A 21,413-nucleotide genomic window follows, 5' to 3' on the forward strand; every position below is an offset into this window, starting at 1 on the left:
GTTAGAAAATACTTGGAAAGCCTTGGAAAATACTTCAGCAACCACTGAGCCCAACCTATGTCTGAACACCCCCATGTCAATTCGACAATGGCACTAAGGTGCCACGTCCAGTCTTTCCTTGAACACCTCCAGGGATGGTGAACCCAGCAACTCCCTGGGCAGTCTGTTCCAATGCCTAATTACTCCTTCTGTGAAGAGTTTCTTCATAATGTCCAACCTAAACTTCCCAGCTTCAGACTGTATCTTCTTGTCCTGTCCCTATTTACGTGGGAGAAGAGGCTGAACTCCACCTGACTCCACCCTCCTTTCAGGCAGTGATAGGGAGCGATGTCTCCCCTGAGCTCCTCCTCTTGAGGCTAAATGACCCCGGGTGCACTCAACTGCACCTTGTAGGACTTGTGCTCCAGACCCATCACTGCCTCTGTTGTCTTCTCTGGACACACTCCAGCACCTCAGTGCTGGGTTGGAGGCCCAGAATTGGACACATTTCTCGATGTGTGGCCTCACTAGTGGTGAACTCACTGCCATGGTGCTGCTGGCCACGCTATTGCTGGCCACGATGCACTGGCCTTCTTGGCCACCCGGGCCACAGCCTCCCGGCTCATATCCAGCCGCTATGGACCAGCACCCCCGGTGCTTTTCCGCCCGGCAGTTTTCCAGCCCCTCTGCCCGCAGCCTGCAGCGCTGCCTGGGGTGGCTGTGACCCAAGTGCAGCACCTGCAATTTGGCCATGTTGAGCCTCACGCTGTCGGGTCTCAGCCCATCGTTCCAGCCTGTCCAGATGCCCCTGCAGGACCTGCCTACCCCGCAGCAATGGGCGCTCCGGCCCAAGCCAGCACGGCCCGCGAAGGCCCTGCGGGGCGCCGGGAGCCCCGCGGCCTGTGCGGGCGGCGCGGGGCGGCGGGGCCGTTATCATGGCTGCGGGCGGGTCCGCCCAGCCCAGCCCGGAGCAGGCCGGCCCGGCCCAGCTGCAGCCGGGCAGCACCGCCGGGCCCCTCATCCGCAGCCCGGGGGCGGTCAGGCGTGTTCGAACTCCGCGCCTCAGCTCGGTGGGTGAGAAGGGCTGGCGGCGCGGCGCCGCCCGGAGGCGGGAGGGAGGGCCGGGATCCAGCTCTCAGGAAGTTTAACCCAACTTTCCGCTGAGTCCGCGGGGCGCCGGGGGCGGTGTCCAGGCTCCGCTTTGAGCCCGGCGGCCGCGCCGAGGTGAGGCAGGGGGAGGGCTCCGGGGGACCGCGGTAGCGGGATGCAGCGGGCCCGGGGGCGGGCCTGCCGTGCCGGGAGCTGGTGTGTGCCGGGAGGCAGCTCCCGGACCCGCTCCTGCGGCTCGCTCCGCGCCCGCCGCTCGCCCGGAGGTGCCAGCTGGGGCTCCGCTGTGCTTCAGAGCTTGAAGCAGGGCGAAAATGCTTCATGGTGAGGTAAAGATGCTGTTACCGCTGTGGTATGTTTGGTGTGGTCAAAACCCCTTCACCAGAGTGCCTTGACACTCACCAGTGTTGCAGCTGAAAGATTGAGCTTTATCAGCCACAGGGGGGAAATAGTTGAAAATGCAGCAGAAGCCTGGCTGCTGGGACTGTGAGGGTGAGGCTACTACAGGATGCTGCTATTCACTGTTTCTTCTACTGTCTCACTTTAACTCGGTGTGCTTCTCTTCAGGTCAGCAGGACAACAACACCCACGGGCAAAATGACAGCTGTGAGGTATGAACAAGGGACCCAGCCCAGAGAATCATCTGGGTGAGTGAAATGAACTGTGCCAGTGAGGAGGTTTAGGATTGAATATGTCACGTGTGGTCGCCTGTCTTTAGGTTCTTAGTGCTTAAAATATAACAAAGGGAATAATGATGGAGTGTCTGAAGTTTATATAGCATTGTCTTTTTATCTCCCCTCTGCCACCAGTGCTGTTGTCTGAGAGGAGGGGTATCTTTGAGAGAAATACAGTGTTTTGATTCCCTTCTTGTAAGTAGTTAGTAAGTGATTAATGAATACAAGGTATCCATCTCTGATATAATAAGCCCATGGCATTAAAGTGTGCTCTCTTTTAGCATCCAGACTGTCAAGAGACTTGCAAGAGAGTGTCAAGGTCTCTTGTAGAGCAAGACTCTTTCTGTGCTTGCTTTAAAAGCCTCAAGTCTGAGATTGCCTTTAGCTGTGAGCAGTCAGAAAAGCTAATGCTCTGCGTGGAGTGTGTGCATGAAGGAAACTATTTCTTATAATATGTCCTCCTTTTATTTTCTTCTACCCCCATAGTCAAGGCCTAATTGTAATAGCTTGTGGCTGAACACTTGTTCTGTCTTGGGCAACAAGTAGAACGATCAGCAAAACAAACTCCCTCTGAGGAAAGCATTATCTAGAACTGAATTTTTGTGTGGGAGCATTATGGAAACAGTGTACTTGGGCTTCTGTTTTATCTTTGTATTAAGGATTGTCTTCCTAACTGAAAACACTTTTGTTTCTCATTCTTCTTGTGGCATATTTTAATCACAGTAGAGGATAAGAAGGTAGCATTTGGTGTACTTCATGTGTCTGCAGCAAAATTGCTGCAGCAGTAGCAGGCTTTAATAAGTGAAGCATTTCTGCTGTTCAGTAAGTGTAAACATCCAAGTGATTATTTTGTGAGAGTAGCTGGGAAGCAAACCTGAATGCCTATCCATCACTAAAGCTTTGCTTCCGCTCTAGGAACAAAATGAGGGTGGTGGTAGGATGGTGGTCTCACTGAAAACTCTGGAGCTAGGAAATGAGGCTTGAATGCTAAAATTGCTGCATCAGAATAATTCTTCTACTGAGCCTGATACTGAGTGCAGGTGGTGAAGCATCACTACTGGTTTCTGGAACTAGGAACTAGGAATAATGCTAGTGCTAGGAGAAGCATTGTTAAACTTCTTGCTTAAAAGGTGCTTAGCCCAGACTGCAGTAGCAGTGCTGGTGCATGGGTCTGTTGTGGAGGATGAAGAATATTTGAATCCTCAAAATTATTACACTGATGCTTTAAGCATGCTAGACTGCCCCAGAACAGCATGGAAACATCAATATTGAATATGTGTGTGTAGCTGTTCCTGCCCAAGAAGCTGTGAAACCAGAGGCAGGGCCTCAGCAAACACTGTGGCTGTGCTATTAGGCATCACAGTATTTCTGTGGAGAAGACTGAAATAAAGACTCCTGGATTTTGATGCTCCACTTTTTCTCTGAAATTGTCATGTGGCCTTCAAAAAAACCCAAAAACTTGATCTGAAGAGACCCTTTTAAGGAAGTTATGGCAAACAGCCACTACCCCAAAAAACTGCTGTTCTAGCACTAGCTCAGCTGCTGCTCTGGTCTTCCAGTTTCCGGTCTGGTATCCTGCTCTGCACAAAAACATCTCTATGCTATGGCTTTTCCTGGTGAAAACATTAATTCTCTGTACAAGAAGGTCGCTGTAACAGCATTAATGTCACTTGGACTCTCTGAAGCCATTTTGTATATGCATATTTCTGTCACTTCTGGAGCCTGGACTGTGGAGTCCTTAGTGGACTCGTGGATGCTCTGCTGGGCAGAAAGGGCAAACTTTTGAGAAATAGGCTGCTAATAGGAAATAAATCAGCACCAACCGAGGGGTTCAGCTGTGCCAGCATGGGGGAAGTCTTTCTTCCCCTGGTGCTGGGCCTGTGCTCTGGCTCAGGCTGCCGTTCATTTGACAGTTAATTGATTTTTTTTTGGAACAACAAAGCATAGCAATAGAGTTGACACCTCTATCAGTGTGTGACTTGTGTTATTTCTTTGCCAGCTCTCCAACAGCTGAAGAGGCCACAGTAAAGATTGATAATGGTTGTGATGAGGGTGATGGACCAGACACCTGTTCCAAGTAAGCTAATGATGTACTAAATTTCTTTGCTTACCCCCAGAAGTGGAATCTAATGAGCCAAAATAAAAAGGCAGGTGGCTTGTTGAAGTAGAGATAAGCCCAGTAAAATGCTTGATATTGACATTTCTTCTAGTATATAGCAAAAACAAGTAAGTTGTGGAAGCCTCTTTATCCCTCTAGAGATAAAAGTCAACCCAAGAACACAAGTCCATTATATTATGGGGAATGAGTAGTCCAGACCACATTGATTAAATTTTCCCAAAGGAATTCCTTTTTTGGGAGCACCGAAGAACAAGTGCTGATGAGACAATGAGGTGAATGAGTACCTAGGCATAAGAATATGCATCGTGGCACACAATGGACTTGCTACTAGTTACCTCTTTTCTTGAAGCAGTTGTTTCCTGGCAGTGTTTACCTCATGTTACTCTTACAGAAACTTAGTCGAGTCAGAAGCAAGTCCTGCAGCTCAAGAACAGTAAGCCTTAGCCTGTTATTTCAGTTATTCTATGTAACATGTTTTTCTAGATTTCAGAATTTACAAATGTATTTCACAAAAGCTCTAAGCTAATTATGTAATAAAATGTTCCATGTTTCCTTCAACTTAAGATGCCGGCAGGCCAAATTGGAGTGGTGTGTGTATATATTTTGGTCTGTAGAGTACCTAGTTAGAGGTATTTGTCCATAGACTCTGGAAGTTGAAGTCTTGGTGTCCCCACTACAATTGTGGGTTTGACTGGACAGACATAGACCAGGAAATCATTAGTGTCACTGTTGCAATATTTCCTTAGATATTTGGCTTCATAAATACCAGGAAAACCTTCTATATGCTAAGCTGCCTTCAGGATGGGGCGCAGCATTACATCCTTGACTTCCATAGGAATAATCAGTACTACAACCCACGTGTATAGTTCCAGCTTAAGAATGCAAGTGTTTGCTGGTTAGACTTTGTGCCTTAGTTTAGAGTAAGAACCTAATAATGAAAAATGTGGGTTAATTCAGTAACCCCAGCAAGATGCTGCCTCAGCACTTCAAAGGTACCTAACTTTGTCTTAAACTGGGTTATTGAAGTGCACCAAGTGAAATGCAATGCTTAAGTTGTCCTGGAGGAAACAGGTATTTTGGACAGGATCATTGGGGTACAGCATGCATTACTGAGCTGACAAAAACTTCTTGTAACAGTGCAAAATAAATCTATTAGTACTTTCTGTCAGTATATTAGGACTCATGGTAAGTCCTGCTGTTAGTAGTATGCTTGAAAAAGGTGTTTTCTTCTAAGTGTCTAAGAAAAGACTTGATGCTTACAAGTAGTTAAGTAATCTTGGGATTGCTTAACAGACTGGCAGTCTGTTTTTCAAACTATCAGCACTTGAGTTTTGCAGGTTCTACACCAAGAACTTCTACCTTAGTTCTTGGTGTAATTGAAAAAGGCTTCCAGCTAGAAGGAGAGTTACATAAAAGCTTTGTTCTAAACCAAAGAGCTTAAAGCATACCAAAGAGGCAACAAAATCTACTGTAACTGGAAACAAGAGCTGTGACCTTGCCAGGACTGAAAGATAATTCTCACAACTGGAAGAACTTGGCTTCAGAAACACTTTTTCTTAAAAGATTATTTGGATTTTCAATCTGAAAGCCAAACTGATGTTTCTTTTTTAAAGCAGAAATGGGATTTCTATTCTTCTCTCCATGGGAGCTGTTAACAAGTGCAGCTCTTTTCAGGCCTGGGGAAAAAAATGGTCTGATACAATAAGTTAATATATGGAACTAAATATATTAAGAGATGTTTGTCTTCCAGTCTTCCTCTTGACCAATATAAACCCACTTCTTATAGCTTACTAAGCCAGAGTTCAAGTGTCATTGAATTGTGACATGGAATAATGTTACAGATCAGTACATACTGCTGTATTTCTAGGGTCTGGAAGCTGATTAATACTTTTTCTAACAGGTGATCAAAGCACTGTTTTCAAGTACTGTCTTAACCTATATACTTCATGAATGCAATTGAGTAATCTCATTTTAGAGAAGTCACTACTATGCAAAATTCTAAAATTAAAGGCATGTGAACAAAAGAATGTAACAGTGCCCTTGTGGCTGATGTCTGTAGAAAAATGTCACTTGTCTTGATGTCAGTTCTCTTCTCTTGCAGTGCAACTAGGAGAAAAATTGCCCCCTTTGTGATGTCATTTGGATTCAGGTAAAAGCTTGAGCTTATAATGATGTGGGAAAGGTAAAAATAGTCTTCATTTCTGGTGTAAGAACTTAAGAACTCCTTAAACATTAGTAACTCTAGCTTGCTTTGTGTTAAAGTATTGAATCACCCCCAGGAAAGATAACTTGAGAAAACTACTAGAATTGAGAAATAAGGTTTAAACAGATATGACTACATTCTCCAAGAACAGCTGAAAGTCAGAACTGTAAATGTCATTGACTTGGATAAAACCTCTTTAATGGCTTATTCTTGGCTGGTAGCCTTTGAACAAACAGTTGGTCAGTTTATGTAGTCTAGGTGCTGGAACAAGGCAAGGCATTAAAGACAGTTATTTTTAAGGAACTGTATTGAGTCCCTTAAACTTAGAGGGAGGGAAGCTGAGTAAGGTGAAAGCAGAAATTATTCTTGTATGCCTTCATGCATTCAGGTTTGCATTGCTTCTAGGTAACTGTGAAATCATAAATTAATAACTACAGCTGTGTCTGAGATAAATGTATGGTTCCACATAGATGATGGTATTTGTGCATAGCACTTAAAAATGCAATTGGAAACCTTCAGCTTCTAATTAAGTAGGCTATGTAAGAGAACACACTCTTGCTGGAACAGCTTAGAAATCAGGATTTGTGCTGTTCAGTGTTGATAAGTGTTCATTCCTACCTCTCAAACTTCCTTGTTTTTTTCTCTTTGCAGAGTATTTGGAGTTGTACTTATCATTGTGGACATTATAGTTGTGATTCTGGATCTGGCTATCAGTGAGAGAAAGAAGGGCACAGAGATTCCTGAAGGTGTTTCCCTGGCAATAGCACTCTTCTTTCTCATCGATGTTCTCCTGAGGGTATTTGTTGAAGGGTAAGACATAGGCAAAAATTAAGTCCATGTGGCAAGTCCTCAAGCTAGGAAGGAGGCAAAACTTCAAGCTTGAGCTATGAACATGGTCTCCTGTAAGCTAACTGTCAGTCATAGATAATAGCCACACCTTTTCTTGGCTGTGTATGTTGGTGGTGTTACCCTTCTATAGAACAACCTTTAAGTATTTTCAGTATAAGTGAGCACTTGGAAGCTACATCAACTTTGCCGTAACTTGTGTGTAAATCAGGGCTAAGATTGCTTTCTTAGTGAGACTTCAGTGCTTAGTGTTAAGAAAAACTGTAGGAGAGCATGTCTCCAGCTGTAGCTTCGTATAGATTGTTCTCTTGAAGATACAGTTCAGTCTTTGCTACCTATATTGGCATCTGTCTAAAACTCTCATTGGTTTCAGCTTCAGGAACTATTTCCAGTCCAAACTGAATATTTTGGATGCATGTATAGTGGTGGGCACCCTGTTAATTAATTTGACGTACTGCTTCTTAGATGTTGGTGCAGCACAGGAGATACCAAGGTAAGAGTGGTATGGCAGCTGGTAAGTGTGAGCTCTTTTCTTGATAATCTTCTAAGAATTTTTTTGGGCACCTCTAAGCCAGATTTGTGCATATGAGGTCACAGATGGGACTGTGATAATGTGTCCTGGTACAGATTAATGAAGTATAAACACACAGCTTTGATCTGTGGTTATGCTGTAGGCTGTCCCTGCTTCAAAGGCAGAGGGGATCTGAACATACTAGTTGAGGTAACTAAAAGTGGGGCCATCAAATGCTCTGACTCAAGCACTTTTTGGGGAAAGGTGTGCAGTAGCCCTAATAGAGAGGAGGATCTGAAGAAGGCAGAAAGAATAGTTGCATTATCGTAGCAAATGGAAGAGACAACAAAGGGAGGATCTCTGTCTAAAGGATCTTGCAATAGAAGGAGTTGCCAAACTGTCTTGTTTCCTTTGCTTTGCTGTCCCAAAAGCTTCATGGTAATATAATGCTGGATTTTTCAGCCATGCTCTGGGGAGACATGCTGTTTATGTGCATAAGCTGCTTCAAGTCATATTTCCTTCTGATTTCTGTATCTTAATTGGATGATAACCTGTGAGATTAATCCATTCCTGATGGAGACCCAACTACAGCTTTGAGTATATCTGCACTAGTTTGACTTAGAGAAACTTTCTTGCATCAGCCAAGGGAAAAGTTGAGCTCTTTTAAAAAAAGTCGCTCCCTGCCCCAAATTCAGCTCACTAATAAGAGGGGAACATTATTGCAGAAGAAAACAAAAAGTTTAGTTATTGAAGAATCCAGAGTTGGACAAATATCTGTAAGTACTAGTTTTCTCTTAAAGTGCTTGCTAAACTTGGGTATCAAGAAGTAAAATTGTCAAAGGAATAGCTTTTGCAGCCTAGTTTCCTCCTAGGTTGACTTAAACATTCTTCAGACTTTTTAATTATTACTTCCCAGTTCTATGGCCTCATTTTTCTCGAACAGCTTTCATCTTATAGCAGCACCTAGATAAAGGAGGGGAAAAGAGCAGTGTGACAGGGTAATCTGCACTCTTATCTCTACTAGGCTATGCTAGCAGTAAGCCTGATTCTACACTGACCCACCTGGCTGTAATCTATGTGTGCAAGTCCTTTGTATTCTGACTTGCTGAAGATGATAGGAATCTAGAATAAGTTTTTGTCTTGCCTAAAGAGGACTTCACACTGCTGCTCTCAGAAGACACTCAGCTGGGGACTACTATCTTACCCATTCAGTTTTTGAGGCCCTCTGTAAGGCTTCCCTTGTTAAAGACTATAAAATTGTATTCTGACCAAAATATTACTATCTGACAGTAGATGATACCTCAGATTTGACCAAATCCCAAATCTTGAGATGGTGGCTGTCCTACCTAACACAGCAGTGGTGTCCACAAAATCCAATTAATTCCCAGTAGCCTTACTGGGGTTTATCACTTTTCTTTCCTGAGTCCTTCATCAAGAAGCAAACAGTAATCTTAAAGCATCTGATACATCTCAGAAGAATTAGAATTTGAGCAGCTTTTGTGTGGATGCAAGCTTATATATGACAAGTGAAATTTCAGTGACAGACCATAGAGCTAACTTGCCCTGATGGAGGAATATAGCCTCTCTTTCTAATCTGGTCTAGCTGGGTGTGTGTTGGGGTGAGTTAACTGTTTCCTTGAAGTCTGACCTATAAAAGGACTTTGAGGAATGAGAGCTGGATGTCAGTCTGGGAGCTAATGCTTAACAGGCTGACTTCCTTAAAGGCTTTTATCTTGAAGAATTGCTTCTCAGAGTTGTGGGGAGATGGGTTATGGCATTTTCACCCAGTTTTGGTTAATCTCATTTGCTGCTAGCTCCAAGGAAATTCTGTTTTGAAAACAGGACGGTGATACTGAATTTGGAAGAAGCTCAGGGAAAAACTGAAACTTTCCTCCAGGTATCCAGGACAACCTTAGGACAACCTTACCTTTCTGACTTTAAGCTCCATATCAGTGGAGGGAAGATTGTGAGCAAAACCGGAATTTTGTTTCCCTTACTGTTGGTATTCACCAGCATTTTTACACAAATGTATCAAAACCTAGAATGTGTGTGTGCTGCTTAAAATGTATGCTCACTTATCTCCTTAAGGAATGAATTGAATATTAGTTTGCTCTTGTCCCTAGGAGTGTGGGAAAGCAGCTGCTCCTGTTCAGTTGTTTTGATAGAGCTACTCACTTAAGCTTCTTTCTTGCTTCAAAGTTCAACAATAGTTCAAAGTTCCTCAAACCAAACCAAGTGTTCAGGTTGCTAAATGATTAAACACAAGATGTATGCTGATCTGTTCTCAGGTTTCTTAATCAAGTCATGATGTACTTAGCCTGTCTAGTTTCTTTTTAGTTATTTTTCAGGTGGCTACATACACTTTAGTGTGGCTACATACACTTGAATGTATAGTTGAGAATAAGCTTCAGGGAACAAAAACTTGGTGATAATAACATGGGAAATGTTAATGGAATTTGTTACTTTCTAGCCAGAGGTGCCTGTGGAAGTCTGTTTGAGCAAGTAGGGGATTTCCTAGTTCTGCTAGCTGTTGAGAACATGTACTCACAAAAAACCCTTAACAATAAATCCATTATATTGTATTTGTTCCAAAATCAGCCTGAGATGCCCTAGTTCAGCATATGAAACAAAGTTTTAATCTTTCCCTGAAACAGCTTTTAAACAGCTTTAATCTTTGCCTGTAAGTTTATTTGTGTCCATTTTCTTCCATACTGAATCTGTCCTCTAGAATGGTTATTTTCCTCCGAATTCTGAGAATTGTGATCTTGATAAGAATATTTCGTCTGGCTTCACAAAAGCAGCAACTTGAAAGGGTGACCAGGAGAATGGTAAGTTGACCTCTTAACATATTTAGACCACTTAGTAGTAGTTTCCAACTCATTCTTCAGGCAGTGTCAGTGGCAAGTAGCAAGACTGACCATGGCCTATTGGTCTGCAACTGCTTGTGTTGCCCAGGCAGCACATCTGTTCGATGTCCCTGACAGGGCTCTGGAGCTTTGCTTCCAGCCTCAATAAAGCCTTGTCATTCTTGGCTTTGTTCAAGTAAGCAGCAACTTGACCTGCAAGGCTGGCATATCAAAGGGATTGCAACACCCCTTTGTGTCTCCACTGACAGTTTCTAGCTTGTGTGGTACATAGACTGTTTTCCCTCACATGGGGAAAGGTAGCAGTTCTAATTAGGTGCTTTATTTTGGGTACAAACAAACCAATCTAGCTGGTGAAGCCCTATCCACTGTCAATGCCTCTTATTTTCATCAGGGCTGTTGAAGTCATATCTTAAGCTTCAAGTATGTCCTATTGTTTAGGAATTAGCAGTCCTTAACTTTATTCTTTTTTCCCTCAGTCTCCAAACACTCAAATAACAATGACAGATTCATGCTGCAGTATTCATAGAATCTGCAGTGTTGTTTTCACTAGAAGAAATTTTGGTATTTAAGGGTAAAAATTCTATACAGAGCTTCTGCCTAGAAGTTAATACAAGGAATTTGCTCTTGGATAATGTTGTAATGAAGTGAGGCTCTGCTACTCAAGCTTAACTGGAAAGTCTACATGGTTGAATTTTTCTAGTAACAGGCAACAATTGGTGATCATTGGCATTCTTGTGGAAGATTAACTCTCTTTTTTTTGGGCTTTTTTTTGTTGTTATCCAGGTCTCTGAAAACAAAAGACGTTATGTGAAAGATGGCTTTGATCTGGATCTCACTTATATTACTGGTTTGTGGAAACAAATGTCACTTTGCAGCATGTTATGTCCTGTGCAGACTTGTTTTGCACTTAATAAGAGCTTGTCATGAATTATTGACGTGTTTTAGACTCATGAAATTGATGAAGTCAAACCAGGCCTACTCCTTTTCTGTGGGATTTTGAAATATGGATTCCTGACTGACACTATTCTCCAGAATTAGCCTTCTGGGAGAGTTGTACGTGCTGTATGTAATGACAGAAATTTATCCTAGTTCCCTAGGCCTAGGGAACCAGTGTTGGGGAACTCTTTACTTACAGTATTTTTGCTTCTGATTCTATGGAGACTGACACTTGATGGTGGCTGATGCTTTGGAAAGCATTATCTGTCTTGCTCTAGCTATGCTAAATGTAGAGGAAGCCTACCAGAAATGGGCAGATTGTTCTTATAATTAGGGTAAGAATAAGACATTTCATAAGGATGTTTCTCAGTCATGTAGTTCCTATATGCAGAGGGGCTTCCTGCTGTTACTTGTGATTGCTGTCTTCTCAACAGATCGAATTATTGCAATGTCATTTCCATCTTCTGGGAAGCAGTCTTTCTACAGGAATCCCATAAAGGTAAAAATCTTACCTACCAAATTCACTGTTTCTGAAACCTGTTTCTTTTATAGGTTCCCACTAATTTACATGTGGCCTAGATCATGTCAGTCCTAGTTTTGCTGCCTTTGCTGGTTGGAATGACCGATTGATGTTCTCCACTGTGCTGCACTGCTTATGCTGTAGTGTCTCAGCTAAACCTAGTGGTTTTTTCTTACAGTGGGGACACACTAGTGCTTTGATGCTCCTGTTCTTTGGGAATGTTTTGAAAAATCAGAGTGGTTCTGTCCCAGGCTAATAATGGTGATAAGATCTATTCACCTCAATAAAGTTGCTTTAAAGGTCTGTATACATAATGTCCTTCTCAGAGCTGTGCTTCCTGATATTGTAGAAACATATAGGCCAGCAAGATAGCTGCAGTAGTACTTTTATTCCAGATGAGAATGTGAGCTGTCAGGTTGGAAAGGCCTGCTTTCCAAGTGCTGTTCATGACTGCAGCTGTTGATCCAACCTGGGGGATGGGGGGTTGAGGTGGCAGTGGAAATAACCAGTAGAGCACTAACTACTCTGAACTCATTATTGCTTAGGAAGTTGCAAGATTTTTGGACACCAAACATCCAGGCCACTATAAAGTCTATAATCTCTGCAGTAAGTATGTTTAGCTGCTGACTATATTTGAGATAAAATTTAATGTATAAGTGAAAAGTATGAAACCAGAAGCTAAGCATGCACGGCTTTAGCTAAGTTACCTCTGTTTTTTTTCATTTTAATCCATCTATTAACACTGCTGTGTTTTAGACACTAATACATGCTCAGACCAGCTGTTGTGTGTTACAAACCACTGTCTTTGTTACAGTCCTTCTCCCTTCCTGGCATAACTTCAGATCTTTCCTTGTAGGTGAGCAAGGCTATGACCCCAAGTACTTTCACTACAGGGTGGAAAGGATCTTCATTGATGACCACAATGTCCCAGCACTACAGTGAGTCTTGTCAAGAAAATACATACGTTGTAATAGTTCTATGTAGGCATTTGCCTTGATTTGCTGACTTTCCTCTTATTTAGGGACATGCTGAAATTCACTGCCAGTGTCCGTGAATGGATGAGTCAAGATGAGAAGAATGTTATAGCAATTCACTGTAAAGGGGGCAAAGGTAGGATTTCTCATGTGCAATCTGTGTATGCTACAAATCATGCTTCTATGTTATTGTAGCTTCTTTGATTAAAGTTTGGCCTTAATCCTTACTATGAGATGGGTTTACGATGTAATTTGACAAATACTGCAGACACTGTGATGACTAGCACGAGTACAGTACTCTGTTTAGTATTAAACAGCTCCATTTTTAGTCTAAACTGGTTCTTAGTCTAAGCTGTTATTGTGTCTCCTGAAATGTTCTTCAATAACTTTCTGGTTTTCTGGCAGCTGGGACAGCAGTCCCCCAGGAGAGACTGGGGATAGGGCGGCTAGTGAAATTGCTATTAAAAGTGTTAGGCTGCTGCTTTGGCATCTGATAGCCAGTCACCCATGCTGAATATTGTGCACTGTAATATGGCTCAAACTATCCGTTGTTTAGGTTGAAAAAAGACATTTAAGATCAAGTCCAACTGTTAATCCAGTACTACCAGATCTACTACTAAACTGTGTCTCTCAGTGCCACATCTGCACATCTCCAGGCATATCTCTGGGAGTGGTGATTTGGCCGCTTTCCAGGGCAACCTGTTTGATCTGAGCTTGATGACCCTGTTGGAGAAAAATTTTTTCTTAATAGCCAATCTAAATCTTCTCTGGGACGACCTGAAGCCATTTCCTCTCCTCCTATTGCTTGTTATTTGATGGAAGAGACCAACCCCACTTCACTATGACTTCTACAGTGAAAAGGTCTCCTCTGAGCCTCCTTTTCTCTAGGCTAAACACTCTCAGATCTCTCAGCTGCTCCTTGAAGACTTGTGCTCCAGACCCTTCCCCAGCTCTGTTGCCCTTCTCTGGGCACACTCTAGCATCTCAGTGTCTTTCTTGCTGTGAGGAACCCAAAACTTAATGCAGGATTCAAGGTGCAGCCTCTCCAGTGATGAGCATAGAGGGACAATCACTGCCTTGGTCTTGCTAGCCAGAATATTGCTGATACAGGCCAGGATGCCATTGTTCTTCCTGGCCACCTGGGCACACTCTGATTCATGTTCAGCTGCTGTTAACCAGCACCCTCAAGTCTTTCCAGTGGGCTGCTTTTCAGCCAATATTTCTTGAGCCTGTAGCACTCTGTGGGGTTGTTGTGACTCAAGTGCAGGTCCCAGCCCTTCACTTTATTGAACCTCATACAGTTGTCCTTGCTCTATTGATACAGCCTGTCCCTGCCCTCTAGCAGATCCTCCTACTCAACTTGGTGTCTTCTTCAAACTGACTGAGGATGCACTCAGTTCCCTTGTCCAAATTGTTGGTAAAGACATTAAACAGAACTGGCCTCCATCCTGTGCCCTGGGATCACCACTAGTGACCAGCTGCCACCTTGATGTAACTGCATCCACCTCGATTCCCTGAACCTGGCCTCCAGACAGGTTTTTACCCAGTCAAGAGTGCACCTGTCCACGCCATGAGCAGCCAGTTTCTCCAGGAGAATGCTGTGGGAAATGGTGTCAAGGCTTTACTAAAACCCAAGTAGACAACAGCCATAGCATTTCCCTCATCCATTAAGTGGGTCACCATCTCATAGAAGGAGTTCATGTTGATCAAGCTGGACCTGCCCTTCATAAATCCATGTTGACTGGGCCTGATCCCTGGTTGTGCTGTATTTGTTGTGATACCACTCAAGATGATCCTGCTCCATAACTGTATCCCTCTAGAATGTTCCAGTTACTGCTGGACCTTAAATCAAGATACACATGATATTAGGTGATAGAGTACAATGAAGTTTTATGGAAACAAGAATAGTGAAAGCTATTCTTAGTGTGAGCTAACCTGCAGTTGCTACCTGAACCAACAGTGGTGTGGGAGCTGTTGAAGTGCATAAAGGTCTGCAAGTAAAACAAATTTCCCTGCAAATATCTGCCACACCTTTAGCCACCTGCCATTACTACTGCAAATACTTGGCTTAAAATTAGGTGGTTACTTAACATGAAATAGTTGCCCCCAGGTGGAGCTCTGTCTTAAAAGGTTTTGCAAAACTGAATGTTGAAACTACCTGCAGGTCAAAACCAGTTTGAAGAACAAGTGTAGGGAGGGTGACTTGTCCTCTGAGATTTTTAAATTAAAAACTGAAACTGTATAGGTATCTTCATGCTAGCAGACTTGATGGCTTCTTAGTAGGGTTGCAGGGAAAACAGCTGGGGCAGAGCAGCCGCTCTTGACACTTGCAGCATTGGAAGTTTCAGTTTGTAGCCTCATTTACTAGAGTGCTTAAGTCTATTTCCTGCTGGAGTATGCAGATACTGACCAGGTGCCTAAGTGTCCCTAGTAATGAAAATGTGGGGACAAGGAACAAGTTGGTACCACAAACAATACTACATACTGTAGTATCTTGTCTTTAACTGATTCTTCTCAGAAATACTTGACTACTTGTCTGTCACTTACAACTCTTGAAAGAGATAACAGGAGATAACTTCACCTTCACAAAAATAATCCCAAATACCTTTGAACTGCGCTTATTTAACTTGTATTGTATGCCTGTTACAGGCAGGACTGGAACAATGGTCTGCACGTGGCTCATAGACAGTGACCAGTTTGAGAGCGCAAAGGTAAAAACTGCTGATTATTTTTTTTATTTGTTTAGTATTCAAAATGTCCTCTTAGGATGTACTGAATTGGTGAAATGCACTAATACTCTGCAAAAATTCTATACTAAAAAAAAGATTATCTGAAAATTCTGGTTTTAAGAAAGTTCATTGAAGTCTTGCTACAGTGTAAATACTGATGGAGACTATTTGTGATCTAAAAGAAGTGAGAGAATAGCCTTTAAAAGGTTACCAACTTGAAGGATTCTTTTTGGAGGAATAATGTGTCTAGGGTCTTGAGCAACAACCTAAGCTGGTGACTCCAAAAGATAGTATCACTGGTTTTAAGTAGTTTTAAGCAATTTTTTTCCCAGTCTCCCTCCAAGTAGTGTGAGGCATCAAGAATTGTCTTGTCTTGACAGCCAGCATTACAAAAGGAAGCTCTTCTAGGAAAAGGGAGAAAGATCAAGTCCCAGCCAGGACAGGTGCTGATGCTGCTTTAGTATCCCAGGTCTGATATATCAGCTGGAGGCTGGGGATGCAGGAGGCCCAGGACACTCAAGGTAGTCTGGGCAGACTGTATATGTATATCCATTTAATCACTTGTTTTCCTCTGAATTAGCTTTGTGAAGATATGAGCTAGTCTTCAGCTTGGTCTGCCACAGACCACTTGAGAAATATAAATGATTCTAAAGCAATTGCTTGGAAGTTGTATTGCCCTCCTTCACTTTCATAAATGACAGATTTATGTGTCTGACTTCCTAATTATTACTTTCTTCTTGTAGTTAAAATTCTCCTTTAGAAGGTACCAAAATAATGATTGCATATTTCCACTTGCTTTCCTTTACCGGACTTGAGTAGTGTAGTTCTAGTTTACTGTCTGCTTCTCAAGAAGGGGAATGGTAGTGGGATGGATAGCTTAACCCTTGACATTATCATTCTGTGTAGGAAAGTTTGGACTACTTTGGGGAAAGAAGAACTGATAGAAGCACAAGTACCAAGTTTCAAGGTGTTGAAACACCCTCACAGGTAAGCTCGTGCAGGTTCAAGAGCAGTAGTCAAACCAATACTAACCTTGTGAGTGCTTGGGCTACCCTACCTCCCCTGCCTTGTTTCAGAGGTGTAGGTTCCTATTACTTGCTTAACTCCTGAGCTTTCTGTACTCTTTCTGTGAGAGCTGGAATATGAATAGCTGACACGGTTGCCCTGCATCTTTCCCCTTCCCCTTATGCCTTTCTGTGATCTGAAGTATAGTATCTAGGATAACAACAGAATTCTTGAGACTGGGGAAGCTTTCAGTCCAACCCCACTGTTCAAGCAGGGTGACCTGGACAGATGTGTCTGGTCAGGTCTAGAACATTTGCACAGATGCAGATTCCACAGCATGTCTGGGCACCCTCACAGGAGCATGACACTGTAAGGCAATTGGGACTGTTTAACAAAGATGCACAGAAGCCTCTGGCCGAGCCTGGGATGGAGCCATGGCACTGATTTGGCTTGGGTGGAGAAATGCATCTTCTGCAGACTCCATTCACTGCGAAATACTACACAAGTTTTTGCCTCAGACCACTTTTTTTGCACATCTTGATTTACTGTTCTGTGTGATGCAGAGTTGGGAAGTGCATCTTGTGATGGGTACTTAAAATTGCTGGTATAAAATAGAAGTACAGCTGTCCTTCAATAAAATGAAAGTTTCTAGTATGTTTAAACATTTGGCCTCTTGAGGTTACAATATAAAATATCCTCACTTCTTGCTGAACTAAAAAGTACAGAATTCCTCTGAAAACATGAAATTTAAATGCTGTTTAAAAATGTAGACGTTGAATTTGTCTAGAAGATTGTTTCTGCAGGGAAAGGGAAGGAGTGCAATTGTCTTTCTTCTTAGTTTTGGACTTTGAAGAGCTAAAAATTTGGAGTAAAAATATATTTAAATCCTTCTTCTGCCTAGAATTAATCTGTGGTGGATACAGAAACTGCATAATGTGTCTGGGTTTTTTGCATTACAGAGTAGGTATGTTGGGTATTACGAGATCCTGAAAAACAAGTATAACTTGGAACTCCCACCAGAGAGACAACTCAAAATAAAAAACCTCAAAATCCACACTATACATGGTAAGAACTCTTGTATTTGGTCATTTCTCTATCTGGTAATGGTTTCCTATTACAGGCAGCTGATAACTCTCTCTTGCTAAGCTCCTTATAGGAGTGTAGACTTACTGGGATTTGAGAATTTAAATGATGCAGACATAATGATGAGTATTTTGTAGTCAGTTGCTCTGTGTTGTATCACTTCCTAGATGTCTGACCAAATGATGGCTCACATACAACCTGCCCTTTTTTCGAAGGGGAATCACTTTTTAAGTGAGACTACCTCCCCTTGTGGAACTGGATCCACTAATGTTTCTGAGCTTTAGATACATGCCTGTTACAGTATATGTGTATTGATAATCTTGATCAAAGGCTGGAAGTTCATCACTCCTCGTTCCAGGGGAGTTCAAACTGCTGTTAGTGTTCAGTAAATGGAACTATATTTTACATTAGCCTGTTCCCCTAGTGGGGGGAACTTCAACATTCAATTTTCATCTACTGAATCCTGGTTTTCCTCTAGAATTTGAGATTTCTAGAGTCTTGAGCAAGGCATTCTGGAAAGAAAGCAGTTTTGAATGGGATTGCACTTGGTTTTCCCGACTACTTATGTTTCCAACTAATGTCTATACCTCTAGTATAATGCAACACTTTGTTCCTAGGAGTTGGGAAAGGCAATGGAACTGATATGAAGGTGCAGATAATAATGAAGAAGAGAATTGTACTACAATGTGTATGTGGCAATCAAAAAAACTGCAGGGTGAGTACTATGAAGATATACAAGTTGAGTCACAGAAGCTAAAAGCTGATTTATAGGTTAAAAGTGTCTTAGTTTTGTCCAATATTCAGTTTCTACATAGTCTAACTAAATGGATGATGTAAATTCCAAGTGGATGAAAAAGCTAAACTTTGCCAAATCTTAATAAATGTAGTGGTGAGATAGTGAAAGATTTCCCTGGGAGTCATTTAAATGCAAATAGTTCACTCTTTCCTGAGCAGCTTAAACTGTTGTCTGTTATTCTAGCATGGCTGTTGTATTTGATACTATGAATGAGTAGTTAGGTCTTGTTATGAATTGGTCCCTTGTCTTGCTGCAGAAACTTTCATTAAACAAATTCTTTATTCTGTTATCCAGCTCTTCTTTGATTCTGAAAGTGACACTGTAGTCATTGGCTTGGAAGACTGCCCTGTTCTAAGTGGTGATGTGAAAGTCAGATTCGAATGCAATTCTGTAAGTACACCAGTGTGAAGGCCTTCAGTGGGGTATGGGGAGAGGCTGCAGTGCAAACTGCAGTGGGTCCTGCCTGGCTGGGCAGCACGGGGCAGAATCTGTTCCTTCCCAGTGGCTCCTGCTGTGTCTCACTGTGCAGTGAGGGATGCAGCAAGTGGTGTAATACCAGCCTAGGCAAGCAGGGGAAGCACCTGGCTGTTCAAACAGCAGTAGAACCAAGGCATTTTAGTTGGGTACCTGCTGCTCCTAACCATGGGAGTCTCACCTCATTGTATTGAATGACTTGGTACTGAAATTATTGCAGAGAAAATAGTGATCTGTGTATGATATGGGGCTCTTCAAGTATACTGATTCTGGCACTGTAGCTTTTTAAACCAAATTAGTGAAGAAAAGTGGGTACCCTTGCTCTACAAACAAAAGTTCTGTTGTGTAACACAATCCTTAAACAAGGTGTTTGTGTTTAGGCTCTTCCAAAAGGCTATGATGGCTGCCCATTCTTTTTCTGGTTCAACACTTCCTTTATTGAAAATAACAGGTAAGGATATTAGTGAATGCCTTCAGATCCTAACTTCTGGTGTCTACATAGAGCTGAAAGATCATAAACATAGTACTGAAAGCTGAGATAGGGCCGGCCTGATCAGCCAGCTAACTTTCACGTGGGCACTGGTCTTTGATCCTCAGCTGTAACTTGTGAGCTGGCCGTTGCTTGTGCTGTGACAAATATTTTAAACATATGGGAGCTTTTTATTCTTAACTTAAACCACTGGAGTATTTCCTTGGTGCTCTCTAACCATTGTTAATGAATTTGAATTAAAAAGTGTAATGCTAACTATTCAAATCTGCCATCCTCTATAGTATGGCTGCCTGAGAAGCAGGAACTCAGTAGCTTAGCAGGCAGACATTATGACCACAGTTAGAGGTACTGATGCTTAGGATCACAAAGAAAGGCCTTCTTATGGCTTCTCATGCTCTTGATAAAGTTAGAAATTACTGTGGTTTTGCTTGTCGAGACTGGAACTCCTAGAGAAGCTCCAGCTGGTGAAAGTTGGGCTTGTCTGCCTTGCTTTGGGAGTGATGTAAAATGCAGAGACAAGAGAACCTTATCTTTGGTGTGCCTTGCTTGACAGATTTAGGTAGAGGAACAGTGAACTTGGCATAGGAGATATAATTACTGTGTTCTCCATGACTGGAATAGAAAGAAGATAGTTTTTACTTAACTGAGCCTGAGGAGAGGTAGCCATGAGTCTCTTTGTAACAGTTAACTTAAAATGCTCAGCCAGCAATGCACCTTGCAGTTTTGATGCAGACCAATTAAACCAAGCCAGTGCCAGGAAAAATGTATGCCAGTTGTCTGATGGCCCTGCAATGTTGCCATCTTGAGGGTTTTGCTGAAGAGCTTTCTTTCCTCCAGAACTATGGATGATGCCCCACTAGGCTACCTTTTGAGTACTGAATCAAATCCTTGCCTTTAGGAAGGTTGGTTATTAAATTCCTGGCACTTGCATCATATCAGGAGACCTTGAGCTGAATGCAGTATTAATTTCTCTCAGTCTTGCACTGTGGGGCTCTGGGAGGGTGGTGGGGAGCCAATCCACAAACCCATCAGGTTGCCTTTGTTTCTGAGACAACTTAAGATACAAAACACTGTGCAAGCATGGCTGATGTCTGTTTAAATTCAAGGTCTGGGGCTGGATTTAGTATTCTAGGGCTGAGCTAGATTTTTCAGCTGGCTGAAAGGAAAAGCATGTCTTAGGCTGTAAGATGTGCTACTGAATTTTGTCTTTCAGACTCTACCTTCCCAGGAATGAGTTGGATAACCCTCACAAGTCTAAAACATGGAAAGTGTATAGTGAGACATTTGCTGTGGAGGTGAACTTTATTGATGCATAAGGGAAATCTGAAAGAAGGAAAACATGTAAAATTCATCTCTTTCCTGGAGAGTGTCTGTTTCAGTATAAAATGAAGCAGTGTCACTTGGATGTATCTACACAGAAATACACTAAGTACAACTTCTCAAATAAAGCTACACGAAGTTCTGTTGTGCGGGGCCAAAATACTCTGAAGAGTTACTTAAGGTCAGTTGACTGTCACATCATGGGCTGTTGGATTCTTGGAGCTTAGGTACCTCTGCATACAGCTAATTCTTGTTTGAGTAATCAAAGACAATTGCCTGTCTTTAAGCATGAGAATTAACGTGATGGTGGATGAAGACCAGCAGTCTGCATGAGACTGGAAAAGCCTGACATTCCCTCAATATTGGGGTTTTCCACAAATCAGTAGAATATGGGAATTTTGAGGGAGAAATATTAATCTCCCTCTGTTGGATTGTTGCATCTTGAGCTGAAGTCTTGGTATTGAACTGCTCTTCATCAGTAATCAGTGCTGTAGTGCTTTGAGCAACACCTAGCCTGGGAGATGCCTGTGGAGGTTGGAGACTGCACAGCTGCTTTTCTACTGCTGTACCTCTCCACAAAGGGCTGCAATGGCCACTTGCCCTATGACTGGCTGTCATCAGCTGCTGAGCATTCCAGCTGCCTGGGATCAGTTAGTGTGGCTGCCTTAATGCCTGCATATGAGGGGTTGGATCTGTGCACCTGCTCATTTGAGCAAATAGTGTGAATCCTCACTGGCTCCTCTTGAGTTGTACTAAGACCTGTAATGCACAAACTTCCAG

At 42.5% G+C, this 21,413-nt stretch overlaps 1 protein-coding gene across 3 annotated transcripts; it reads left to right on the top strand.

Moving 5' to 3' along the window:
- The first annotated feature begins 899 nt into the window (after nt 1-899).
- On the top strand, nt 900-20,793 carry LOC135294087 (phosphatidylinositol 3,4,5-trisphosphate 3-phosphatase TPTE2-like). 3 transcript variants are annotated; one of them, XM_064408916.1, is made up of 19 exons: nt 900-1,049; nt 1,654-1,733; nt 3,760-3,837; nt 5,981-6,028; nt 6,734-6,892; nt 7,302-7,421; nt 10,168-10,267; nt 11,090-11,153; nt 11,677-11,741; nt 12,308-12,368; nt 12,619-12,700; nt 12,784-12,872; nt 15,386-15,447; nt 16,372-16,452; nt 17,430-17,535; nt 18,171-18,268; nt 18,644-18,739; nt 19,204-19,274; nt 20,527-20,793. In XM_064408916.1, the coding sequence occupies exons 1-19, from the start codon at nt 915-917 to the stop codon at nt 20,627-20,629; spliced, it is 1,698 nt and encodes a 565-aa protein (XP_064264986.1). In that variant the 5' UTR covers nt 900-914; the 3' UTR covers nt 20,630-20,793. The 3 variants fall into 3 exon arrangements, with proteins under 3 accessions (XP_064264986.1, XP_064264988.1, XP_064264987.1); XM_064408918.1 differs by lacking the exon at nt 900-1,049 and adding an exon at nt 1,128-1,203; XM_064408917.1 differs by lacking the exon at nt 900-1,049 and adding an exon at nt 1,299-1,415.
- Nucleotides 20,794-21,413: the final 620 nt, after the last annotated feature.

Source organism: Passer domesticus, chromosome 2 (assembly GCF_036417665.1).
Source record: "Passer domesticus isolate bPasDom1 chromosome 2, bPasDom1.hap1, whole genome shotgun sequence".
NCBI classification, from domain to species: Eukaryota; Metazoa; Chordata; class Aves; order Passeriformes; family Passeridae; genus Passer; species Passer domesticus.

Bases quoted from the DNA above. Each gene is read 5' to 3' on its own strand.
- LOC135294087 (XM_064408916.1), top strand. From the start codon at position 915: ATGGCTGCGGGCGGGTCCGCCCAGCCCAGCCCGGAGCAGGCCGGCCCG. The intron at 3,838-5,980 runs GTAAGCTAATGA...CTTCTCTTGCAG, and splicing joins GGACCAGACACCTGTTCCAA to TGCAACTAGGAGAAAAATTG. The intron at 17,536-18,170 runs GTAAGAACTCTT...CTTTGTTCCTAG, and splicing joins CAAAATCCACACTATACATG to GAGTTGGGAAAGGCAATGGA.